At 41.3% G+C, this 23,674-nt stretch overlaps 2 protein-coding genes across 2 annotated transcripts; both read right to left on the bottom strand.

The window, feature by feature from the left end:
• On the bottom strand, positions 1–10,861 carry cdc37 (cell division cycle 37 homolog (S. cerevisiae)). The gene is made up of 9 exons (XM_033982427.2): positions 10,726–10,861; positions 8,676–8,972; positions 6,951–7,056; positions 4,205–4,320; positions 3,989–4,111; positions 3,547–3,675; positions 3,436–3,501; positions 1,809–1,880; positions 1–163 (listed from the first exon to the last, which is right to left on the bottom strand). The coding sequence occupies exons 1-9, from the start codon at positions 10,840–10,842 to the stop codon at positions 23–25; spliced, it is 1,167 nt and encodes a 388-aa protein (XP_033838318.1). The 5' UTR covers positions 10,843–10,861; the 3' UTR covers positions 1–22.
• Positions 10,862–13,858: 2,997 nt separating this feature from the next.
• Positions 13,859–23,332, bottom strand: LOC117385522 (intercellular adhesion molecule 3-like). Its single transcript, XM_033982847.2, has 5 exons — positions 23,266–23,332; positions 17,673–17,930; positions 17,254–17,607; positions 16,890–17,141; positions 13,859–16,497 (listed from the first exon to the last, which is right to left on the bottom strand). The coding sequence occupies exons 1-5, from the start codon at positions 23,318–23,320 to the stop codon at positions 16,325–16,327; spliced, it is 1,092 nt and encodes a 363-aa protein (XP_033838738.2). The 5' UTR covers positions 23,321–23,332; the 3' UTR covers positions 13,859–16,324.
• Positions 23,333–23,674: the final 342 nt, after the last annotated feature.

Here is a 23,674-nt window from a genome sequence, read left to right on the forward strand (position 1 = left end):
TCATTGTTTAATTACATTTGCATCAATGCTTTTCAACATCCTCTTCATCCTGTTTCTCTTTGTCCTCCTCCTCTTCATCCTCCTCCTCTTCCTCTCTGTCCTCTCCACAGTCTGGGACCCACAGGCCGGAGTCGATGCATCTCCTCAGGTGGTACTTGGCCTCCTATAAAAATACAGATGTTATGAATAGTTCTGGTCACGATACTAAAATTTCAAACTTGAATTCAATATACAAGTCTATGTGTCTTATACTTGTTCTGATACAGCTCAAGATCATTCTAAAGTTATTCAGGAAAGTTCATTTCTGTCCTGTGAATGTGACTTTTTTAGTATTGATACTTGCTCAAATGAGGATCTAGTTTCAATGGATAAGTATCTGATCTTTAATACTTTTGACAACCATAGTTATGAATATATGCCACACATACTGAATTGAAAATATATTGACGTTTAGGATGTGATCATTTATTTTTGTTTCTAAGGCAGTTTTATATATCCAACAACCTTTGGAATATTACATGGTCGATGCTTTCAATGATTTACAACAATAGCCAGCAGAGGGCAGCAAAGGACTGTTTCAAAAATATGAATCAATGTTTTGAAGGGAATCACTCCTAACGCTGCTATAAATGCAGATAAGAAAGTTTGCACAGTAACCACAATTTATACAAGTCTTTTCAACTGCCTAATCTTTACTTTAAAGCCTAAAATGCTCGATGTAAAAATGCAGTATGGAGGACTAAGGGGGATTTAGATGTTTCTGTTGCCTGGTAAATCCAGACTGATATTTCTCTGTATTTTGTATACAGATTGGTATCAGTCTTGTTCCTCCCCACTGTCACGTGTCAAGTCCAGTGAAACATGATCGTCCAATCAGATCTGTTTTTTCAGTGACACGTGAAACGAAGGAGCTCATTAGTCACCCTATAATTTACAAATAAAATCACATTTCTCTCACCTCAGATTAACAGAGTTTACAGCTTTGCTCACTGATTCTGTAGAAATCTAATGCTTTTCAGCCCCCTGTGATTTTTTTTTTTTTTTTTTAAAGGACTAGGAGCAGTAGATAATTCTATTTAGGAGGCCAGTCCCTGAGGTCCTCAGAGTGTGAGATGGTTCATGTGGCTCTAACATGTGGGAGATGTTCTTTGGTGCTAGGCCACAGAGAGACTTGTTCACAAGCAGAGCTGCTTTAAAGTCTATTCTCTGAGCCACAGGAGCCAGTGCAGAGACTTGAGCACAAGACTTATGTGCTCATACTTCCTGTTCTAGTCATAAGTCGAGCAGCAGCGTTCTGGATGTACTGATTAGTTTAAAGTCTAATTAAACAATAGATCCACTTTAGTACTACTACTAAACTGTGTATATCATTTTTTAATAGTGTTGTTTACTGTTCCAAGTCATTTTTGGCAAGTTTAGTGCAACTTCCTGGTCAAAATGTATAAAAATGGATGTGAGCTGCGTCCAGTGGCCACTGCAAGTTCAAGTACTACATGACAGAACTGCCCTGATTACAGTTGTTTCTGATTACAAACACCTTTTTGAAGTGTGGATACGTACTCGCCGCTCCTCTCCCCTCGATATCCCCTTTAGTCCTCCAGACCCTTTTCCTCCTCTCCCTCCAGGTACTAACCATTCAAACAGCTTTAAATGTGGTTGTTCACCTCAAAAATGTTCATCTTCATAAACACATTCAAAACTTAATCTGGGCAAAACTATTTTCTAATTGGAGCAAATATGAATGGATGGACTGAGTTTGTAGTGTGCTGTGTGGGTGCTCCCTGTTGACAGACGGTGCACGTCCTCACCTCAGGGTGGAGTGTGTCCATGGCCCTCTGCAGCAGCTCCATGTTTTTCTCTGCAAAGCCTCGCTGCATCTCCTGAACAGTCACACACATAAAACTACAAGGTTATCTGGAAACAACATGATGATAAGAACCACACACCACAGACTATATAAAGAAGTGGACTAAGTGAGTGTGACGTCACCCACAGCGTTCGGCTCCAGTCAAATGAAGCTCATAAAGACTAGCAGTTATAGGGGCGAATTTGGAGCAGAGTTGCTTATGTGGAACTCCATCAGTGAGCATCATAGCAACCAAAGAGCCAATCAGGACCGAGGCTGCTGGAGAAAACACCCCTTCTCACCTGCATCACTTGTTTAGCAGGGAGCGGACGCTTGGGGAAGGAAGGCACACAATTAGTCTGTTATTAATGTTCATATCTTGATTTACGGACAAAATAACGGAATAAAAAACCCAGGATCATGTAGAGCGGGTCAATACAAACATTTTAAAGACAGAATGAGTCTGACAGCAACTGTTACAGAGAGTGAAAGTAAATTGAAGCCAGAGTCGATGGAGCCAGAAATGCAAACTCACTTCCAATTTGAAACACGGCGGTTAGCGGGGTTAGCTTTGTCCATGTATATATATAGTCTATGGGTCACACACACAGTTACAAGGTTATCAGGAAGCGCCAAGGAGATAATACATTTTTGTCACTCCCCCACTGTTGTCAGCAGCAGTGAGTAAAGGCACTACAGCAGAAAGTAGTGAAATAGTACTGCAAAAGAACAGCTTTCTATACAAAACAGGAAATACCAGTCACAGAATTAAAAAATATGATTTGTGTACTATTTAACTTTTTTTCTGGAGTTCCCATCTGCTGCTTGTCTTCATAGAGATAATAAATGTAATTGCTTTGCCTGGAATGTTGCAAAGTATGGCATTAAACTTACCTATCTCCATTAGGTTTGTCAAAAGTATCGAAAATCAGTACTAATCGACATAGATACTCATTTGAGTGTATACTGATACTCACTCATCGATACTAAAAAAGTGACATTTACAAGACAAAAATTGACCTTTCCTGAATCGTGACAACACTAATCTCCATGGAGACAAGCAGGTGGAGCCACCAGACCAAGTTATACAGGTCAGATCTGTGGAGAGGCCAGCCAGCTGACACTGAGAATATATGTTTTTCAAGGTATTACATTAACCATTAAACACTAGAAAATAAAAGAATGCAAAGTATATAAATTAAAGGCCCTGTACCTGATTTTTCCCATGTGTCTGAGCAAAATGTGTCTTGCTCCAGTACAGATAAAATGTACAAGCAGCTCTTAAGATCAAAATAAGTCCACTGTGTACAGTCTGCATGTGATTATAAAGGGTTTTATTGTCTTATAATCAGGAAGTGTGTTTTAGCATGCTAGTTCTCAACACACAATCATCACAATGAATAATTAGGATACGCAGAATGCATAAGGTAAGTGAAGAATAACTTTGGACCGGTACAAACTGTTTAAGATGGACAGTGTTTAGTAAATATCAAGTACAGCGTCTTTAATGCAAACACACACACGCACGCACACTCACACACACAAACACACACACACACAAGAAAAGTAATATGTTGTGAGTTGTGTACCTGTGGCAGGGACTTGTAGACCTCCTGAGGGTCCAGCCCACCTGGCCCAAGCCTCCTCTCTCTCTGCTCTTCTTCCTCCTCCTCCTCCTCTCCCTCCTCCTCTTCTTCCACCTCCTCCTCCTCCTCTCCCTCTGCCTTTCTCCTCTGTGCCTCTCTCTGGCCCTCTGCACAGCTCCGCACACGCTGCTTCAGTAGCTCCAGCTCTTTGTCAAATGCATCCAGGTAGAGCTGATCTGCAGTCTAAAGTTCACAAGAGAACAGAAACAACAGCACAGGTAAATACCATATCTGCTAAAGTGACTTCAGAATTCAAATGAATCTAATTTTGAGCAGTTTGAGCAGCGGTATAGACCACCTGGAGAGAGTGGAGCTTGAGACTGTATTGGGCTGTTGTGGTGAAAAAGGCAGAGCTTTAAAAAGACTTGAAGTGTGTTGTATTTTTGTTTTGTAATTGTAAACTTTATTGTCTCTTTGGGGAAAGTTGTTCTTGGCATTTAAACCTCTTTCATCCAGGACCCTGGGTAAACAGTACTCGTGCACGTGTGAGTGACACCTTTATCCTGGAGAAGAAGTGTCTAAAGCAGCCTCTGGGGTCCACTCGGAGCGTCTCAGCCAAGTCCAAGATGAACTTCATGACAATAGCCTGATGAGCCACCTGCCCCATCAGAGCCTGTTTCTATGGACAGAGCAGGACATCACACACTGTTAAATACACACATGAGGGTCATGTGACTGCACAGAGGATCATGTGACTGTCCATGTGACTGACCTGCTCCAACTCCATGCTGATGCACATGTGCACCAGGGCAGAGGCGGTCTCCTCACACACCAGGTGAGGATGGTCTGAGAGATACCCCTGACTGTCATCCCAGCGCCGCAGCAGACCTATGACACAACACATTCAGGTGAGCAGGAAAAAGTGACAGGACACTCTGGTTTCAGAAGTAAATTTTGCATTTTCATTCTCCCATAGACTATAGACTCAAATATTCCGAGTTCAAAGGCGTCTCAGAGGTTTACTAATATCCATAATGTGGTTGTTTTAAGTCCAAAGCACATTTAAAACAAAAGAGTCAGTGAAATGTTTTACTAACCTGGCGATAAGTAAAGTTAACAGAAACAGTTTTTAAATAAAGTTATTGGTCTTGTGGTCATAGCTGATTAACCCTGAGCTGTCATACTTGTATTTATTTATTTATTTTTCGGAACGTCTCTAGAAGAAATGAATGAGAAATTTACTTCTGGAACCAGGGGCAGGTGGTCATTGTTGAGCTGCATGTTACACCAATGGAGATTCATTGTTCATTAAAAGGATTTCATAGAGTAATGCCAGTAGTGACCCAGCAGCTTATCGCGATGTTCACTGTTCTTTTGTTTAATGTTTTGGTGAATTTATCTCTCTGGATGTTTTTCCATGCTGATCTCTGTAGAGAACATGAGAGGAATCTTTGTGCACTGAAAAATCAACCAGCGAAGAGCCAGGACTAAGATCAAGATCAGACATGAACTCTGTGATAGAGAGAGCAGAGACTGAAAACACCAACAGTGTATGGTGATATTACACAGCACAAACTAGAGGGGAACAATTTCAGGGTAAAATATTTCGGAGTTGTTTTTAACACAGAAAATTGTCTCCAGCAAGAGAAGACCTGTTTAAACGTGTATTAACCAGATTGAACTTTGTAGTCCTAAAGTCCTAAAGGAAAACCAAACAACAAACTCATACTACAAGAAGGGGTTTAATGGGTATAACGATGATATAATTGAACATCATGGTTATGTTTCTATATTTGGTCACAAATTTATTCATGATAATTTTAATTCCTGTTTCTTCAGTAACTTCCCCTCTAAGCCACCCAGAATAGCATGCCCTTCAGATTGTGGTGGTATTTCCTTCTCTCAAAGATTCATATGCAAAGAAAATAATTGTTTTGTTTTCAAAGCAATTTAAATTACGTTAACATTCAATATTAAATTGTATTGTATGTATTCTTTTTATTCCTGGGCACCTCTGCAAGTGGGTCTCACTGTGGTTGAAGATGGAAAAGGTGTTTGGTTTTTTTTTTTTTTTTTTTTTTTACAATGTTTTAAACAAAATAAAAGTTTTAAATGCACTGAATGTTTTTTGTTTTTTTTTTGTTTTTTTACAGTGTGTAGTTACTACTCCTCAAAATGTTAAATTAATTAAGAGTAAAACAACTCTATGTTGTTTAGCTAAATCAGGATAACCCTATAAATTGTTACTGTTTACTAAAAAAAAACAAAAACAAAAAAAAAACAAACAAAACACTAGAAACACTAAAAACACTAAACACTACTCTAAAATAGATTGGATTGAAATTGACTCTGTGAGGGTCAATTTATCTCTCCACTTTCTGCTGTGTGCACCAATTTATAGGTCAAAATGAGAAATAGCCTGAACTGATGTCCAACCCATCAACATTTTCAACATCAGCACTGATATGTGAGTCCAGTATAGTATCAGTGCGTCCCGACTCTGATGAAGTGATGAGGAAAACCCCGTGTTAGTCTGCGTCCTGTTAAGTGCATCTATTGTTATGTGAGCCTCCACCTCTGTCCCTCCTGTGTTTATATACTCTGACTTCTATTGTTCTGTGATTGTTTCTGCTGAAACCAGCCAAATACATTTCCTTGTCTTTAGTGCGTCCGGTTATTAAGGGAACTATATCTGTCTGCTCTCGAACTGTTTTAAAAAAAGATTCTACAGTCACAACTGAACCTGTGTCCAGAGCCTAAACCTGCAGATAGAGACACATACAAGTCTCATTCTCAGTATATGGACAGAATAAATAGGTTTAGGTTAGGTTTTCGGTGATAGAGTTTAAGTGCATATGACACTCATTTCACTATCTTGACTTTTTTTTAAATTATTTTTTGTTTCATGGAGTTTATAATTTGACTCACTGGTTGGACACGGGCAGCAGATATGACACATGCAGCAGTAATTCCATGACTGTTACCTAACCTGTGTAAATTGCTCAATAGTTATGATTAAAATAATAAATATATGAACACATTTATTTAGGTTTAAAATGCCAGAAAACTGTCTTCCTTGTGCGTAAATTGTCTTTGCATTTTGGATGGAGTATTCTGTGGGCAGAATGATGTCATGGGCAGAATGATTCTGTTTTAGAAATCAATGCAACTGTATTTTTGTACTTTTCTTCTCAACTTTGTCCCACAAATTGAACTGATGTAAAACTATGTGGTAACTACTAAATACTGACCACAGGGACTATCTCACTAAACCAAATCAGAATTAGAAAAACATGAAAACCTGTCATATGCACTTTAAGGTTAGGATAATTTCTCAAGGAAATGAATGTAAGTCAATGTAATGTCCAATGTAATGAGTTTGTGCACGTGTGCGTGTGTGTGTGTGTGTGTGTGTGTGGGGGGGGGGGGGGGTGTATGTGTGTGTGCGTACCTGTGTGTGGTCCATGTGTACAAATTGTGCTATACAAATAAACTTGCCTTGCCATGGGGAGTCTTACCAAAGTGCCGGATCTGGCTGTTGTATTTGTCCACAAAGCTCTGGTGTTTCTGAGCCTCGTCCTGATCTTTTGGCTCCAGTGGTTCAGCCTTTATGTTCAGCACACTCTGGAAACACAAAACATAAAACAGACTCAACACGGCAAAGAATGTATACGTTCTAAGGGAGATTAATGTTACAAATGTTATTTCACGATACTAATGTTTCAAACTTGATTTCGATGCAATTTCAAATACTGATTCCGATACCTTGATGATACCTATACCTCTTTATTCAGACAACAGAATGTGATTTTCAGCATTAAGTGGAAGTACTTCCTTTTATATTCCCATGTGGCCTTATATCTGTGTAAAACCTCAGTCGTACAGGTCGGTTGCACAGTGGTCCATGTGCATATACTAGTCTATGTGTCTTATACTTGTTCTGATACAGCTCAAGATCATTATAAAGTGATTCAGAAAAGGTTCATTTTTGTCCTGTGAATGGGAATTTTTAGTATCAATACCTAGTCAAATGCGTATCTAGTTTTGGTATTGATTAGTGTCAGATTTTTCTATACATTTCGCAGTCCTATTGGAGAGGATAATGTGTGTGAAGTGTTTTAACCCAGAGACACAACAACATAAGACCCTTTCTGTTTTAAAAAGTACCAAGAAATGCATTTTAAAGTAAACTAAACTAAACCAAACTAAACACTTAAACTACTCCCACAACCACATTCCAAACAGAGCTGCTAAACTGGGCAGTACCTAGAGGATTAAAGAGGAGAGTGAGGGGGAGGAGGGGCCGGGTCTGGGGGACTAAAGAGGAGAGTGAGGGGGAGGAGGGGCGTGGTCTGGAGGTATAAGGAACAGACTCCACTCCTGCAGCCAGGTGTTTGTAATGAGAAACACCCAGCTGCAATCAGGGCAGTCTTTTGTGATGGCACCAACTACTCATTTTTTTATACATTTTTGACTGGAAAGCTGCAAATTCACCTAGTTTGCACTGAAATTCTAAAAAAGCACTAGGAATAGTAGGTAATGACAACAACATATACACAGTTTAGAGGTGAAACAAGTTGATTTTAGTGTTTAGTTCCACTTTAAACAGGATATTTACACGTCCTTCCTGTTTTTCTAACAGACTGGAGAGGGTAATGTGTGACCAGGGGCAACAGGTCATGGGTTGTTTGAACCGGCTACAGTTGGTAGGTGAAGATTTACATCAGTCGCTTTCTAGTTTAAGAAAAGAAGGTCTTATAGCTTAACTCACTTTATAGAGGAGCTCGTATCCAGACAAATACAATCCTATTATAAAACATGATTCACAAATGTAAGAATCTTAACCTGTGTTTTATAGGTGAATGAATACAGTTTAACTATAGCATATAATCCTGCCTTTTTACAAATTGTCTGATTTGTTAAAGAGGGTGTATTTTACTTTTATGGGGTATTAACTGCTAACACATAATATATTTGGATGCTACCTTGTTCTGAAAATACTCTATTTGCCAAAAACAACATATTAACATGTTTTATAAGTTTCACTTTCGCTTTTGAAGCTCTGAGTTTTCAGTCTCCTTGCTCTTAGTGCTAAATCACTCCCACTTTAGAGCCCTACCATAACACAATCAGCGTGTTCCTTTAAATAAATAAATAAAAATATATTGTCATAAGGAAATGTGCAAGTAGTACATCATACAGTACGTAGATTTACCATAGTATAAAGTCGATTTCATGTGTACCTTGCTGAAGCCTTCTTTGCTGATGGTGTCCACGTTCCACGGCTGCTTCTTCTTCTCGCGCCTGTGCTTCTCCAGCATCTTTTCAAACTTCTGCAGGTGTGTCCTCAGCTTCTGCAAATCCTTTTGGACCTTCTCCCTCTCCATGGACATCCCCTGGTGGTCCTCTGTCTCCTGCCCATTGTCCTCCAGCTCCCTCAGCCTGTCCTCGGCCTGTGCAATCTGTCTCTTACACTCAGTGAAGTTCTTCTCCAGATGCTCTCCTCGCTGCTCAAAGTCAGCTGTACGCTCCAGGCGGGACTGTGGACAGAGAAGCATGTCTCAAATTCTGGTGGAAGGTCAACATTGTGCTTGTCTTCATGGAGATGTTATGGATTTATTTAGAGTGTTTAACAACTGGTACTTTGCAGTGACATCACACTGGGGGTGTTCTGTGTGTCTGTGTGGTGGAACCATAGACTGTATATATAAATGGACAAAACTGTCCCGCTAGCTTCCACGTTCCAAATAGGAAGTGATCATGGGCTGCAATTTTGTCTCCATCAAGTCTGGCTCCAGTTCACTTTACATTAGAAAACTGCTGCTGTCGGGCTTGTCCCTTTGGTCTTAAAATGTTCATATTGCTAAATGAAGATATGAACATTAATGAGAGACAAATCAGCTGCCTTCTGTCCCCAGGTCTCCCACTAGCGTTAGCAACAGGCTTGATTGACAGGGTTGCTAAGCGCCTGCCTCCTGCTAAACCACTGGGGCGTGGTTTGGAAGGGGTGTTACCTTCCACAGCTTTGCACCAGATTGGCTCTTTGGTTGCTATGATACCTGCAGTTGAAATTCTAAATATAAATATAAGAGCCTGGCTCTAAATTCGCCCCATAACTGTTGGCCTCACTGAGCTTTATTTGACTGGAGCCAAATGTTATGGGTGATGTTGCACTGACTTAGTCCACTTCTTTGTACAGTCTATGGGTGGAAAGTTCAGCAGCTACAATGGTGGCACAATGTCCACATTAGCAATGAACAATGAACCATTGAATTTTAAATGAATTAAATGATTTAACATAACATGTAAAAGAATAGTGCAAGCCTTTTGTTTGCTGCATAGGTTTAAGCATAGGTGAGATATCACTAACTTAATTAACCTAATATTATTGGAAGAAAAAAAAAACTAAAATGCAGCAGAATACAGGAATTTATATGATTTTTTGCTAATTTCTCCTGAGGACAGAAATCCCCAGTCCCCCCAGAACAGTTATTTCTTATTAATCAACCACGCTGAAAAAGAGGGCTGGGGGATTGGTGATGGGCCACTGCAGAGGAAATGCCTCACTCCGCCCCTGGCATGTAACCATGGAGACCATGTAACCTCTCTGGTGAAAGACACCTGCATGTCAGCACTTTTTTGACTGAAATGTTCCACAGTATGGCAATGAACTTGATTACCTCCATGGAGACAAAATGCCTCCACCAGGTCAGAGTTCAGATCTGTGGAGAGCTGAGCCCGAGTGAGTAAGATTTAACAATGAAATACCTATAACAGAAGAAGTGATATATTATGTAAACGCAGCCTATATTAATGCCATACTGTGGAAAATTTCAAGCAGAACTAATAAGTATAGGCATAATGACATCATGGAGTGAGGCAGGTGGCAGATCCCGATATTACCTCATTAAACTCGTTTCATCCTCTAAACACCCACACATTAAATACACTGTCTTTATAACAGTGGACATGACGGACACTACTGGGCATTTTAGGCAAGAAACAACCCCCTTACCTCCTTATCTTTCCCTGTCAATCTGATCTTTCTTAAATACATTTAATTTACTTCAATTTATTGGTCTAATATTAAAGGATTTATCTCAGGGGCCTGATTTTAGTTCCTAAAAGAAGGCATGTCCCCACACACAGACTTCTAAAAAACATCTATGTACATTTTGGTCTTTAGAGCGTTGTGATGTCCTCTGAAACCCAGCACTACCCCTGCCCCAGCCCCCGCCCCAGTCCCAGCCCCCGCCCCAGTCCCAGCCCCCGCGGGATTAAGAAGAGCCTGACCCGGTGTCTCATCCTGAACAGACTCGCCGTGTCCACGAACGGACTGGTCACGTCCTCATCGTCCGACACGTAGATGTGGTCCCAGGCGCTGTAGTCGATGCCCGCCGCAGAGCTCATGTTCCCGGGGAGATCTTCACTGAGTGGCCTCTGGAGTCAGACTGCGAGACTCCGGAGAAAACACAGCCATAATCTGATTAGAGACAAGCCGGTTACACTAAGCACCTTTCTGCCAGCGCACAGGGGTTTGACTGATCATTGAATTCTGCAGCTCCAGGTGATGAAGGAAGATGAGGAGAGGGTTTCATCTTGATCACTTAACACTGAACACTAAAAACAGGGCCTCCTTAGACTCGCAAACTGTGACGCACACAACATTAAAAAGTCTCCGGAAACAATAGACATGAGTGGATCAGCCCCGTGACCTGGGAACAGACCACCCAATGACACAGTAAGATCATTTACACTCATGATAATAAGAGGAAAAACATGTATTAAATTTAGATTCAGTACAGACACCATGCTGAGAGATACATATTTATGTTTCATGGAGTTACAACTGCTGCCAGGTCTCTGCCAGTCTGCCCCCGGGCGGCTGTGGCTACTGCAGATCTGGTCTTCCACTGTGAGACTAAATAATCAAATAAAAATCAATACTCTGTGCACTAAGCTAAATGTATATGCAGTGGTGGTTGAAGTACTCCAATTTGTTAGGCTAAAAAGTACTTAACTAAAAGTAAAAGTATCACATGACAAAATCTACTTAAGTAAAAGTATTTAAACACCTGTTTTAAAATGTACTTTAAGAGTAAAAAAGTGTTTTTAATTTGTTCAAGTGTAAATGTGGTGATATTGATTAAAGAGTGATACAGATTTTGGCCATCAGTTGCCATTTCTGAATTTTTTTAATGAATTTTGAGTATTTATTTTTTTTCACTCAAAGCCAAAGCTTGAACTCGAAAACTTCAGTCAGGATGTTACCACAAACATGGTCAAAATAACCCCTAGTACTTTTTACCTTCAGTCCAGTTCAAAAATGTAGTGGAGTAGAAAGTACTTATACCTGCTCTCAAATGTAGTGAAGTAAAAGTAAAATGTACATAAGTAAAGGACATACACCTAAAAATTTGACTTAAGTACAGTACTTTACTACTTGTACTTCATTCCCTTCCATGACTGTTATCTCTGTGGAAATGATTTCACAGTGCACTCCTCAGTGTCAAAGCACTGTACGGGTCTATGAATGAGCAGGAAGTACACACTTAGGTCTCAGAATGTCGTCACCATAGTTTTAGAAAAGGGTGACTGCAGGTCGACCTGAGTGTGTTCAGTGATGAGGCCCGGCTCATTTACTCATGATTGCAGTGGGTGTTCCTGTCTCACTATATTTCACTAATTGTCCCAAACGACTGCAGTGAGAGCTGAGAGTATGTGAGAAAGTGTGTGCTGGGGACGTCCCTCAGGTCAGGTCTTTGAAGTCAGGTGCTTCAGGTCACGTCCCTCAGGTCAGGTCCTTCATGTCATGTCCCCCAGGTCAGGTCCCTCAGGTCAAGTCCCTCAGGTCAGGTTCTTCAGGTCCGGTCCCTCACATCAAGTCCATCAGGTCAAGTCTGTCAGGTTAGGTCCATCATGTCAGGTCTTTCAGGTCAGATCCCTCAGATCATCTCCTTCAGGTCAGGTCCCTCAGGCCAGGTCCCTCAGTCAAGTCCATCATGGCAGGTCCCTCAAGTCAGGTCCCTCAGGTCAAGTACTTCAGGTCAGATCCCTCAGGTCAGGTCATTGAGTTCAGGTTAGGTCCTTCAGGTCTGGTCCCTCAAGTCAGGTCCTTCAGGTCTGGTCCCTCAGGTCAGGTCGATCATGTCAGGTCCTTGAAGTAAGGTCCCTCAAGTCAGGTCCTTGAGGTCAGGTCCCTCAGGTCAGGTCCTTCAGGTCAGGTTCGGGTCAGGTCCAGGTCAGGTCCTTCAGGTTAGGTCCCTCAGGATAGATCCTTGAGGTGAGGTCCCTCGGGTCACTTCCTTCAGGTCTGATTCCTCAGGGCAGGTCCTTGAGGTCAGGTCCCTCAGGTCAGGTCCTTTAGGTCAGGTCCCTCAGGCCAGGTCTCTCAGGTCAGCTGGTGGAGCTGCTCCAGTTGTCAGAGTAAACAGGAAGTGCACCATGTCCTCCCAGAGCACTTTCTCTGGCCATGGTCTGGAGGAGCCCGAACAGGGATTTTTTGGTTCCTTAATAGCTCTTTATTTAACCTTTTAAGGTTAAATATACTGTAGTATTCACCAAGTGTTGTGCTGGTTTGACAAACAGGGTATGATTTTTGATTACTGATGTATCTGGGAAGTGATCTGATGTCCAAAGAGGTCAAAATAATATAAAAGACTCAGTATTAGCTTATTTTCTTTCCTAATGTCTACATTCAAATACAGGATGGGAATGTTATTTAACATTTTGAAGCTGACACCATTTTCCCCTGTGGTTGTCCTGTGCATTCTGCTGCTTCTTTCTCCTCACTCTGAGCCTAACAGTAGACCGCTACAGTCCAGGTTTAGTCCTGCTTTAGTCCAGACTCAGGTCTGGTAAAGGTCAGTCCTGTTTAGTCCTCGTTTAGTCCTGGTTCAGTTCTGGTTCAAACCAGCTCACTGATTACTAAACATATTAGATTATAATATTTTCCAAGCTTTCAAAGTAAACATGACACGTGCAATAAACACATTTCCGCAGATATTGCGCTAATCCTCTGTGCACATATTGAGTCGTGTTTTTAGCGTCGCTCTCGGTTTGCAGATTTTAGCGCCGTTCCTCTGTGATCACGGACTCATTGGAGAGTTTAAAAACTCAGACGGAGCCTGTCCTCGTCTCTGTGGCTCTCTGTGGCTCTTCGTCATGTCTCGTGCACAGACACAGCCGCGCCTCGTGCGTCTGTGCAGAGCAGAGGAAAAGGCGCGCGGAAGCTCTGGACTGAGGCTCCTTGATCCTGTGTTTTTGACTGATACATGTGACCTGCGTTAACACGCGACAAAATCATTAATTAATGATTAATTATTTTTTGAGTTAACGCGATAAAACGCGTTAAGTGCCCAGCCCTGGTTTAAATAAAAAAAGAATGATTCAGTTCAAATGTAGCTCAGTTCTGGTACCCAGGGGCACAAGACTTGAGATGTATAGTTTTAATGTTAACCTTATTTAATTTAAAGTCAGTACAATAAATGACATTAGCTTTACAATAGGAAGTACACAGTGGTACACAAAGCCACTGTACCTAAACTGTACAAAGATTCATGTACAGATGAGGTAGAAGAATCATGTTTGGAATAAAAAAAATCAGATGCTAATCGATACTAAAACTATTATTAAAGCTAGATACACATTTGAGCAGGTATCAAAACTAAAAAAAGTCACATTTACAGGACAGAAATGAACCTTTCCTGAATAGCTTAAGAATGATCTTGAGCTGTATCATAACAAGTATAAGACACAGACTAGTACATGGACCACTATGGAGCCTACCTGAACAACTGAGGGATTACACAGATATAAGGCCACAAGGGAATATAAAAGAAAGTACTACTATTTCATGTTGAAAATTACATTCTCTTGTCTAAAGAAATAGTTTTTTTTTTTACCATCATCGGGGTATCAGAATTGGTATTCAGTATTGAGTCTAATCCTTAGTATTGAAATCGAGTTTGACATTTTGATGAGCAGTAACTTTTTAAACTTAAACCAAAGTAAAACTGAGATTGTGGTTTTTGGTCAAACTGAGCTACTCACTGGACATGACAGTGTGATTGGGTCACTGTCTTCTTTCTGTCGTCCTTCAGTGAAGAATCTAGGAGTGATTGTGGACTCCATGCTCAAACTCGACAAACATATCAGCTCAGTTATAAGAGCTAGCTTTTGTCAGCTCCGGATTCTGGCTAAACTTAAGCCTTATTTGCCTCTGGCTGATTTTGAAAAAGCTATACATGCTTTTGTCACATTGCGCCTGGATTACTGTAACTCTTTGTATGTAGGTCTGGAGCAGGGCTCTATACAGCGTCTGCAGACTGTTCAAAATGCTGCAGCTCGGCTTCGGACCAAAACTAAGAGATGGGAGCACATTACGCCTGATCTGTGCACTTTACATTGGCTCCCTATTGCTTTTCGGGTGAAATTCAAAGTGTTACTGATTGTCTTTAAATGTCTTAACTTTATGGGCCCAGCCTATCTTAGGGAGCTGCTGCAGCCTTATACTCCTCCCAGAACTCTGAGGTCAGCTGTGCCTAAAGCTAGGCTCAAAACTAGGGGTGACAGGGCCTTTTCTGTGGCAGCCCCCAAATTGTGGAACAGTCTCCCTTTGTCTGTCCGATTATCTCAGTTTAAGTCTCAGTATTAAAAGCCAGGGAGAAAAGATGAGTTTTGAGCTGTCTAGATTGAATGTCTTGGTACTTGCACTGTTATTGTATTTTATGCTCTTTTGTATAATGTAATTATACCTCATTGTGTGATGTTTTATGTGTTTAATTATTTTATGTGAAGCACTTTGGTCAGCTGAGGTTGTTTTTAAATGTGCTATATAAATAAACTTGAATTGAATTGAATTTTAATTTTGTGACGACACTAGTTTGAAATGTCTTGAGGCTGGATTCAGAACTAAGATTTTTCTAAGGAATTGGAGGTATTAGAAAATGTATCTAGTGTAGTGTCTAGTTAATCATTGTGTCACCGCAGTGTCTCCCTCATCAAACTAAAAATACACAATGTGCTAATTCGTACCAAAACAGAACATGGCGACTTGTGTGAGAATGAAAAACATTAAAGGGCCTATAGTACACAAAAATAACTAAAGTGAGCTTTAAGCCAATGTTGTGTTTTGTTTCATTCACACATGTTTTAGTAACCCTTTATTATTAGTCTGTCTGCATCTCCACAGCTCAAAATGCTCTGTTCCACCTTGTGATGTCATGAAGCAGTAGTTTTCCAAGTTAACAGCTCCTTTTACCTTTAGTTCAGCAGAGATAGGCAATTCCAGGGCTGAAATGATCCAAATGATTCTAGTGAAGGTGTTTGGAATTTAAAAACACAGTGGAGCACTTCCTGTATTACCACATGACATCACAAGGTGGAACAGAGAAAAGATCTCAGTCTAAACATGCAGAGTTTGTGTTAAACATGTGTGAATGAAACAAAACACAACTCCAGGACAGTATAGGACAGGTACAGGTAGAATGACTTACATTTGCAATAAGAAGCACTGCCTACGCTCATATGGGCCAATACAGCAGGAGGCGTTGAGGACAAAAAAACAGTGGTCTCAAGGCTGCATTTGGCATCAGGACCATAGTTTGGTCATCCCTAGTCCAGACCAAGTAATAAACTTTACTTGCCCCATTAACCCTTCCCTGTTTCAGTCCGTAGCACCGTTACACACGCCCTGAAGCCAGAGCAGTCCTATTAAAAGTCCAGGTCCATCCCAAGTCCTGATGGTTTGAGACCAGGACCAGGTCACATCTGGCCCCTCCTTCACTCAGCTGTGGGCTCAGCGGTGTCCCTCACTCTGCGGTGGGTACAGTGGTGGCCCCTCCCTCAATTATCGGTGGGTATGGTCATGGGTACAGCAGTGGCCCATCCCTCACTCAGTGGTGGGAACGGCATCATGGCGTTGTAAGCGGAACATATTACTAATGTGGTAGTGGCCTGTCCGGTGGGGCTTGTAGAAGGCCTTGTAGACCACAAAGGCTACTACAGCGCCCAGCAGCAGCACCACTGCTATTACGACGGTGATGATGATGGGCACATAGTCCACTGGAGAGAAGAGACAGAAGTTAGGTTTCTCTAGGAGCTTGAGGCTGACAAACTGTTACATGATTGTGACAGAGTGAGATCATAGAACAATCCGGTGTGTTGAAAGCGTGTATGGGTGTGTTCATTCAAATGCTCTATCCTCATCTAGTGAGCTAAAATCAATAATACCAATAATAATCATTTCATAGGAGGGTAGTTAACTGAACAGGTCCAAGATTGTGAGAATTCCTCTTGCTGACCAGGTTTGGAAAAGACAACTTCAAGCCCAAATGAGCGCCTGGTTCACACCCTCTGATCCCTGTTTGTCCTGTGTGTGCATTTTCAGACAGAACTCCATGGTTTGCAGCCTGTAAGAAACAACACTATGACAACTATACAAGAGTGATACTGACCGTGCACCCTGAGAGTGAAGCTCCGGGTGATGGCCCCTAAAGCGTTGGATGCGGTGCAGGTGTAGGGACCCTCATGCTGGGAGGAGGCAGAGGGGATGGTGAGCACATCGCCTCTGAAGCCAGAAACTAAGGGGTGGCTCCAGCTGTACAGAGGCTGGGGGTTCCCCTGAGTGCTGCAGACTAGATCAACAGACGCACCCTGGGCCACAGTGAGGATCTGTGGCTCCTCCTGGCCCTCACAGCATGGCGCATCTACATGTAAGACACATAGACAATTATTATTTTTACTGTGTACATTTCAACTGTTAGTTAATAATAAAGGTGACCCCATTTTTCCCACACTGTCCACCCAGTGAACACTCACAGAGCACGTTGGCAGTGATGTTGTGTGACCTGACCACTGGAGGGGGCTGTGGGCCTTCAGGCCCCAGCTCCAGTCTGGCCTCACACCAGAAGGTGGCGCCATGGTCCTGTCTGCTCACGGTGTGGTTCAGACACAAGTTCACGTTCACTGGACGCTTGTCTGTTGCGCTGCTTCTCATGACACTCAGCTCAGTGAGGCCCCTGTAAAAGGCCACAGTCATGTTCTGAGCAGGAGCCACAGCCTCCACCTCACACTGCAGACAGTACAGCTGGTCCTCCTCCAGGGGCCCTGAGGGGTTCTCCAGCAGGCGGCCCGAGTGTTTCCTAAAGCTCACGGACACTTTCTCTGGAGGCTCTGTAAAACAAGAGGCTTTAGTCTCTTACACATGTGTTAAATGAGAACAAGTGAAAGGTACTCACGATAAACAATCACTTCCAGAGAGGTTGTACAGCTGGTGTCAAATATAAAACAATATATCTGCAAACTCCACTCTGTCATGTTGGGGACGTTCCAGAGCATTTGGTTCCCTTTCTTGACACTGGCCTGAAAGGGCTCCTCCAGGCGGAGCTCATAGTCACAGGAGCTGTCGTTGTTGCAGATGGAGCATGTGGCTATAGCGGGGTCGCCATGCTTCACCACCAGTGGAGACGGGCTGAACACAGGGAGCTCCTTACAGTCTGCAGACAGAGAAGACATCAGCCCAGCACCTCCTCACAGCACCTCCTCACATTTGCACATGTTACTTCCTAAAAATCACCTCCTAACATCACCTCCTCACATCTGCACACATAAACAGAGGGAACTGTATACAGAGGGTACTATACTCAGAAGGTATTATACACAAAGGATACTGTCCACAGAGAGTACTATACAGAGGGGACTAGGTAACACTTTATAATAACTACACTCTTAGCGTTAATAAAGCATGAACCAAGACTTCATTAATAATGAGCAAACACTTAATAATGATTCAGGCATAATAACGACTTAACTACAACATTAACCTCCTGAGACCCGAGCTCTTGCATGACATGCTTGATTAATTTCTCTTTGTTATTTGGGCTGATTGGGACCTGATGAGTGTAAAAACAAAAAATTATCTTTTTACATCATGTAGTTTCAGAGAAAAATGATGTAAAATGAATGCCTTCATATGTGGACATTTTAATCATTTTGATAAAACATTTGAATAATGGTTTGCAAAAACTATTTATTAAGATCGTGAACACAGCAAGATTTGTCCTGAATGTAAAAACAAAATGAGAAACAACAATTGTGCCTCTTGGAACAATGTGCCTCAAGTAAAATGCTGCTGACAGGATCAAGAAGGCATATGCCTTTAAAAAAAAAAAAAAATCTTCTAAATTGTTCTAAATTGAACATTTTTGCATTGTTGCTGTTCTTGTATGCTGTTATTCTTCTTCTAAAAAACTGCATTGTGGCCTAAACAACCCAAAATATGTTGTCCACATATGTGGACGCCAGGTCCTAGGAGATTAATTAATACTTAACTTGCACTTTATTACCCTGTGCTGTGTATAGTTACTGATAATTACTTCATACTTAGTTACTCATTAACTAACCATTTGTATATGTATTTGTAAATGCATATTTAAGTATCAACATCAACACTTCTTAACCCTAGAGCACTATCGCCGGGTGATTTTCACCCGAGCAAATGTATTTACATGATTTTCAATATGTTGCATTTTTCTGAGTGTCATGAGTCCCTGGGTAGCTTCACCATTGTTTTTGACATCTATGAAGGTGTGGGTGTTTCCCTACTCCAAAGCCCACTTTTTCCTACAGGCTTGCTTTCGGGTGATTTTCACCCGGCAATAGTGAAAGAGGGTAATGTACGTTTTGGGTGGATTTCACCCAGTGATAGTGTTAGTGTTTAAAATCAAGTGATCCTGCCACATGTCAAGGGTCACAACATTCAGGCTACTTCATCTGCCACACCTGATGAGGTCCCTGCAACGCATGATGAGGTCCCTGCCACACACTATGAGGTCCCTGCCACTCATAATGAGGTCCCTGCCACACATGATGAGGTCCCTGCCATGTCTGATGCGTTCCCTGCCACACCTGATGCTGGTCACAGGAGGAGAGGACGTTTCCATGAGAATGATGGTGAGGCCAATATTGTGAGACTTGAACACAGCTCTTACAAGAGTAGTTCTGGTTTCCAGTGGAGTTCTCGGCCTCAGACATTGGCAGCTACCAGGACAGCTGCACGAAATATTATGCCTGCTTTTGCACCAGGACCAACACCAGAAGCATCAAATGCTGATACCCCTGAGAAGTGCTTCACATTATTTTTTGAGGACCAAATCAAGGTGTGCTGACTGCCCCACAGGCTCGGACAGGAAGACACGGCACAGGTGCCATGTCTGCCGTCGACCGGTGTGTCCACGCCATTACTACCCTGCGTGTACTGACTGCATGTAAGGAAAAGGTAAGTAAGAATGTTCTTGGAATGTGTATGCTAGCCTTATTTAGTGCAGTGGTTATGAATATATATCACAAAGTGGTGATTTCAAAGTGAATTCTTATGGTGAAAACAATATTTGAATCAAGTGGTCATTTTTACGCACTGAAAAAATACTATTTTTTGTTCCTCTCTCCTGTAGCTGTTTGCGTGCCAAGGAGTCTGTGCCTTCACCAGGGAAGTCTCACATGTCTCAGGAATAGGTGGACCAAAGACCAAGTTTCCTATATCTTTTTTTTTTTTCTTTTTTAATTTTTTGTTCTCAAATTCCACATTTTTCAGTAATTTTCAAGCATGTTTGTAGGATCTTCCTATGTTTTTATTTTCCATTTTGTTACACATACCACAGTTGAAAATAAAAGAAAACCACTCTAATTTATCAAGTGTTGTCATATTTTGATCAATTTTTTATGACAAGTACTTTTTGTTGGGTATATTATATCGGGTAAAAATTACCCGGCAAAAGTGATGGTGTAACTTTTTATAGCGAAAGTGTTCTAGGGTTAATGATTAGTAAGCTATGAGAGAATGATTTACTAATCCTGCAATGCAATAATTCAGGCAACTATTGCCTGTTAGTTAAGTCTTTTTGTGAGCTTTTTTAAAGTGAAGACTAATTATGCTTTATTAAGTATTTGTTAAGGTTGGCTAAATTCCAGAGAAACAATAATGGAATTTTCACATTATTTAGGCCTGTGATAATGATTAAAAAATGTCTGAATAACACCATTAGTTCATTATTAGTTCAACCAGTAGCTAATACTTTCTTGTAAACACGTCTCAATTAAAGACGGGCCTTAATTAAAGATTTATTAAGAGACTATACTAGCCATTATCTAAGCTCAGAGTGTCATGATCCATTTTCTCCTGAATTTTAACTTCATCAGAGGTGGGAATCAACTCTACATAAAAAGCAAGCCAAGAAACATGGATGGGAAACATCTGGATGTGTATTACATTTTTCAGAACATTTACAAACACAATCAAAATCAGTTTTGTCTGATAAACATCTTATAACGAACTCTTTCAAATGTATAGCAGCATTCTGGTTTGTGGACTCTTTTCTTTTAAAGGTTTTAAATAACTGTGTGATGAACTTATCAATAAATGTGTTTTTACAGTTTTGAGGTCACATTTAAAAAGGTAAATAAATAAATAAAATAATTAAAACCTCATCAAACAGGTTCATCAGGTGCATGTACAGGACGTCACTATAAATGTGCCTTTAAGGTTTTGAGGTCCCATTTAAAAAGGTTACAAAAAACTATAAAAACCCTATCTGACAGAGTTTTAATTGTTTTTACCTTTTTAAATGTGACCTCAAAAATGTAAAGACACATTTATTGATAAGTTATATCAATTTTATCATAAAATTATTTGAAACCTTTAAAAGCAAAGAGTCCACAAACCAGAATGCTGCTATACATTTGATAGTGTTAGCAGACAAAACAGATTTCGATTGTGTTTGTAAATGTTCTGAGTGGCTTCCCACCTCTGATGAAGTTAAAATTCAGGAGAAAATGGGTCATGACACTCTGAGCTTAGATAACGGCTAGTATAGTAAGTAAATATAGTATTATAACAAATATTTATACATATATATTATATATTATAAGTCCAAATGGTCTTTAATTTATATTTATATTTATATTTATATTTATAAGCCCAAATACTCTTTTAATTTAGAAGTGTTTACAAGAAAGTATTAGCTACTGGTTGAACTAATCATGAACTAATGGTGTTATTCAGTCATTTCTTAATCATTATCACAGGCCTAAATAATGTGAAAATATTGTTTCTCTGGAATTTGGCCAACCTTAAAAAATACTTAATAAAGCATAATTAGTCTTCACTAAGCTCAAAAAAGACTTAACTAACAGGCAATAGTTACCTGAATTATTGCATTGCAGGATTAGCAAATCATTCTCTTGTAGCTTAATAATCAGCACAGGCTAATAAAGGGCAAGTTAAGTGTTAATTAAGGTCGTAATCAAGTCGTTATTAAGCCAGAATCATTATTAATTAAGTGTTTTTTCAGTATTAATTAAGTCTTTGTTCATGCTTTATTAAGGCTAAATAGCGTGCAGTCATTATAAAGTGTTATCGGGTATGAGACACAGAGGGTACTGTACACAGAGGGTACTATACACAGAGGGTACTGTACACAGAGGGTACTATACAGAGAGGGTACTGTACACAGAGGGTACTGTACACAAAGGGTACTGTACACAGAGGGTACTGTACACAAAGGGTACTGTACACAGAGGGTACTGTACACAGAGGGCATGTACACAGAGGGTACTATACACAGAGGGTACTGTACACAGAGGGTACTGTACACAGAGGGTACTGTACACAGAGGATACTGTACACAGAGGGTACTGTACACAGAGGGTACTATACACAGAGGGTACTGTACACAGAGGGTACTGTACACAAAGGGTACTGTACACAGAGGGTACTGTACACAGAGGGTGCTGTACACAGAGGGTACTAGAAGCAGAGGGTACTGTACACAGATGGTACTAGAAGCAGAGGGTACTGTACACAGAGGGTAGTATACACAGAAGGTACTATACACAGGGGGTGCTGTACACAGAGGGTACTAGAAGCAGAGGGTACTGTACACAGATGGTACTAGAAGCAGAGGGTACTGTACACAGAGGGTACTGTACACAGAAGGTACTGTACACAGAGGGTACTATACGCAGAGGGTACTGTACACAGAGGGTACTGTACACAGATGGTACTATACGCAGAGGGTACTGTACACAGAGGGTACTGTACACTGAGGGTACTGTACACAGAGGGTACTGTACACAGAGGGTACTGTACACAGATGGTACTATACGCAGAGGGTACTGTACACAGAGGGTACTGTACACAGATGGTACTAGAAGCAGAGGGTACTGTACACAGAGGGTACTATACACAGAAGGCACTATACACAGGGGGTGCTGTACACAGAGGGTACTAGAAGCAGAGGGTACTATACACAGAGGGTACTAGAAGCAGAGGGTACTGTACACAGATGGTACTAGAAGCAGAGGGTACTGTACACAGAGGGTACTGTACACAGAGGGTACTATACGCAGAGGGTACTGTACAGAGGGTACTATACGCAGATGGTACTATACGCAGAGGGTACTGTACACAGAGGGTACTGTACACTGAGGGTACTGTACACTGAGGGTACTCTACACAGATGGTACTATACGCAGAGGGTACTATACACAGAGGGTACTGTACACTGAGGGTACTGTACACTGAGGGTACTGTACACTGAGGGTACTCTACACAGATGGTACTGTACACTGAGGGTACTCTACACAGATGGTACTATACGCAGAGGGTACTGTACACAGAGGGTACTGTACACAGAGGGTACTCGCTCTACAGAGGCTAAATGAAGTCTACACCAAATAATTAAAACTCATGAGGAACTATTTCATTACGCCCAAACTGTGATTAAAGCCGCATCACGAGACATACTGTGAGGTTTTAAATAAAAATAGACTTACTCTGGACGCAGTAGACGGTCTGGACCGCGCACGCGAGGAGAATCTGGAGAAACATGTTTCTGTCTGTGCGTCTGTTTCCGTCTGTGGCACCAGTGCGCACTGGAGCCGCGGGAGGAGTCGAGACTGGGATCTGTGCGAGTCATCTCGCGACATCTCCTTTTTGCGGCCGCTGCACTGAAGTGAAATAATTTCTGAGAAGTCCCCAGAAACAGAGGGGGATTCCGATCAGAGGGGACCTCAGGACAATCCACATGCCTGGGACATCTGCCAAAACTGGGAAGATGCTGTTTTTCCTGGAATATTCGACAGTGTGGCATTAAACTTACCCATCAGTGCGTGACTCATTACCCTGTGTGTGTGTTTTGAAATACCTTAAAATGCTTTTTCACACTGACTGGGCTCACTGCCA

This window comes from Periophthalmus magnuspinnatus, chromosome 1 (genome assembly GCF_009829125.3).
Source record: "Periophthalmus magnuspinnatus isolate fPerMag1 chromosome 1, fPerMag1.2.pri, whole genome shotgun sequence".
Lineage (NCBI taxonomy): Eukaryota > Metazoa > Chordata > Actinopteri > Gobiiformes > Gobiidae > Periophthalmus > Periophthalmus magnuspinnatus.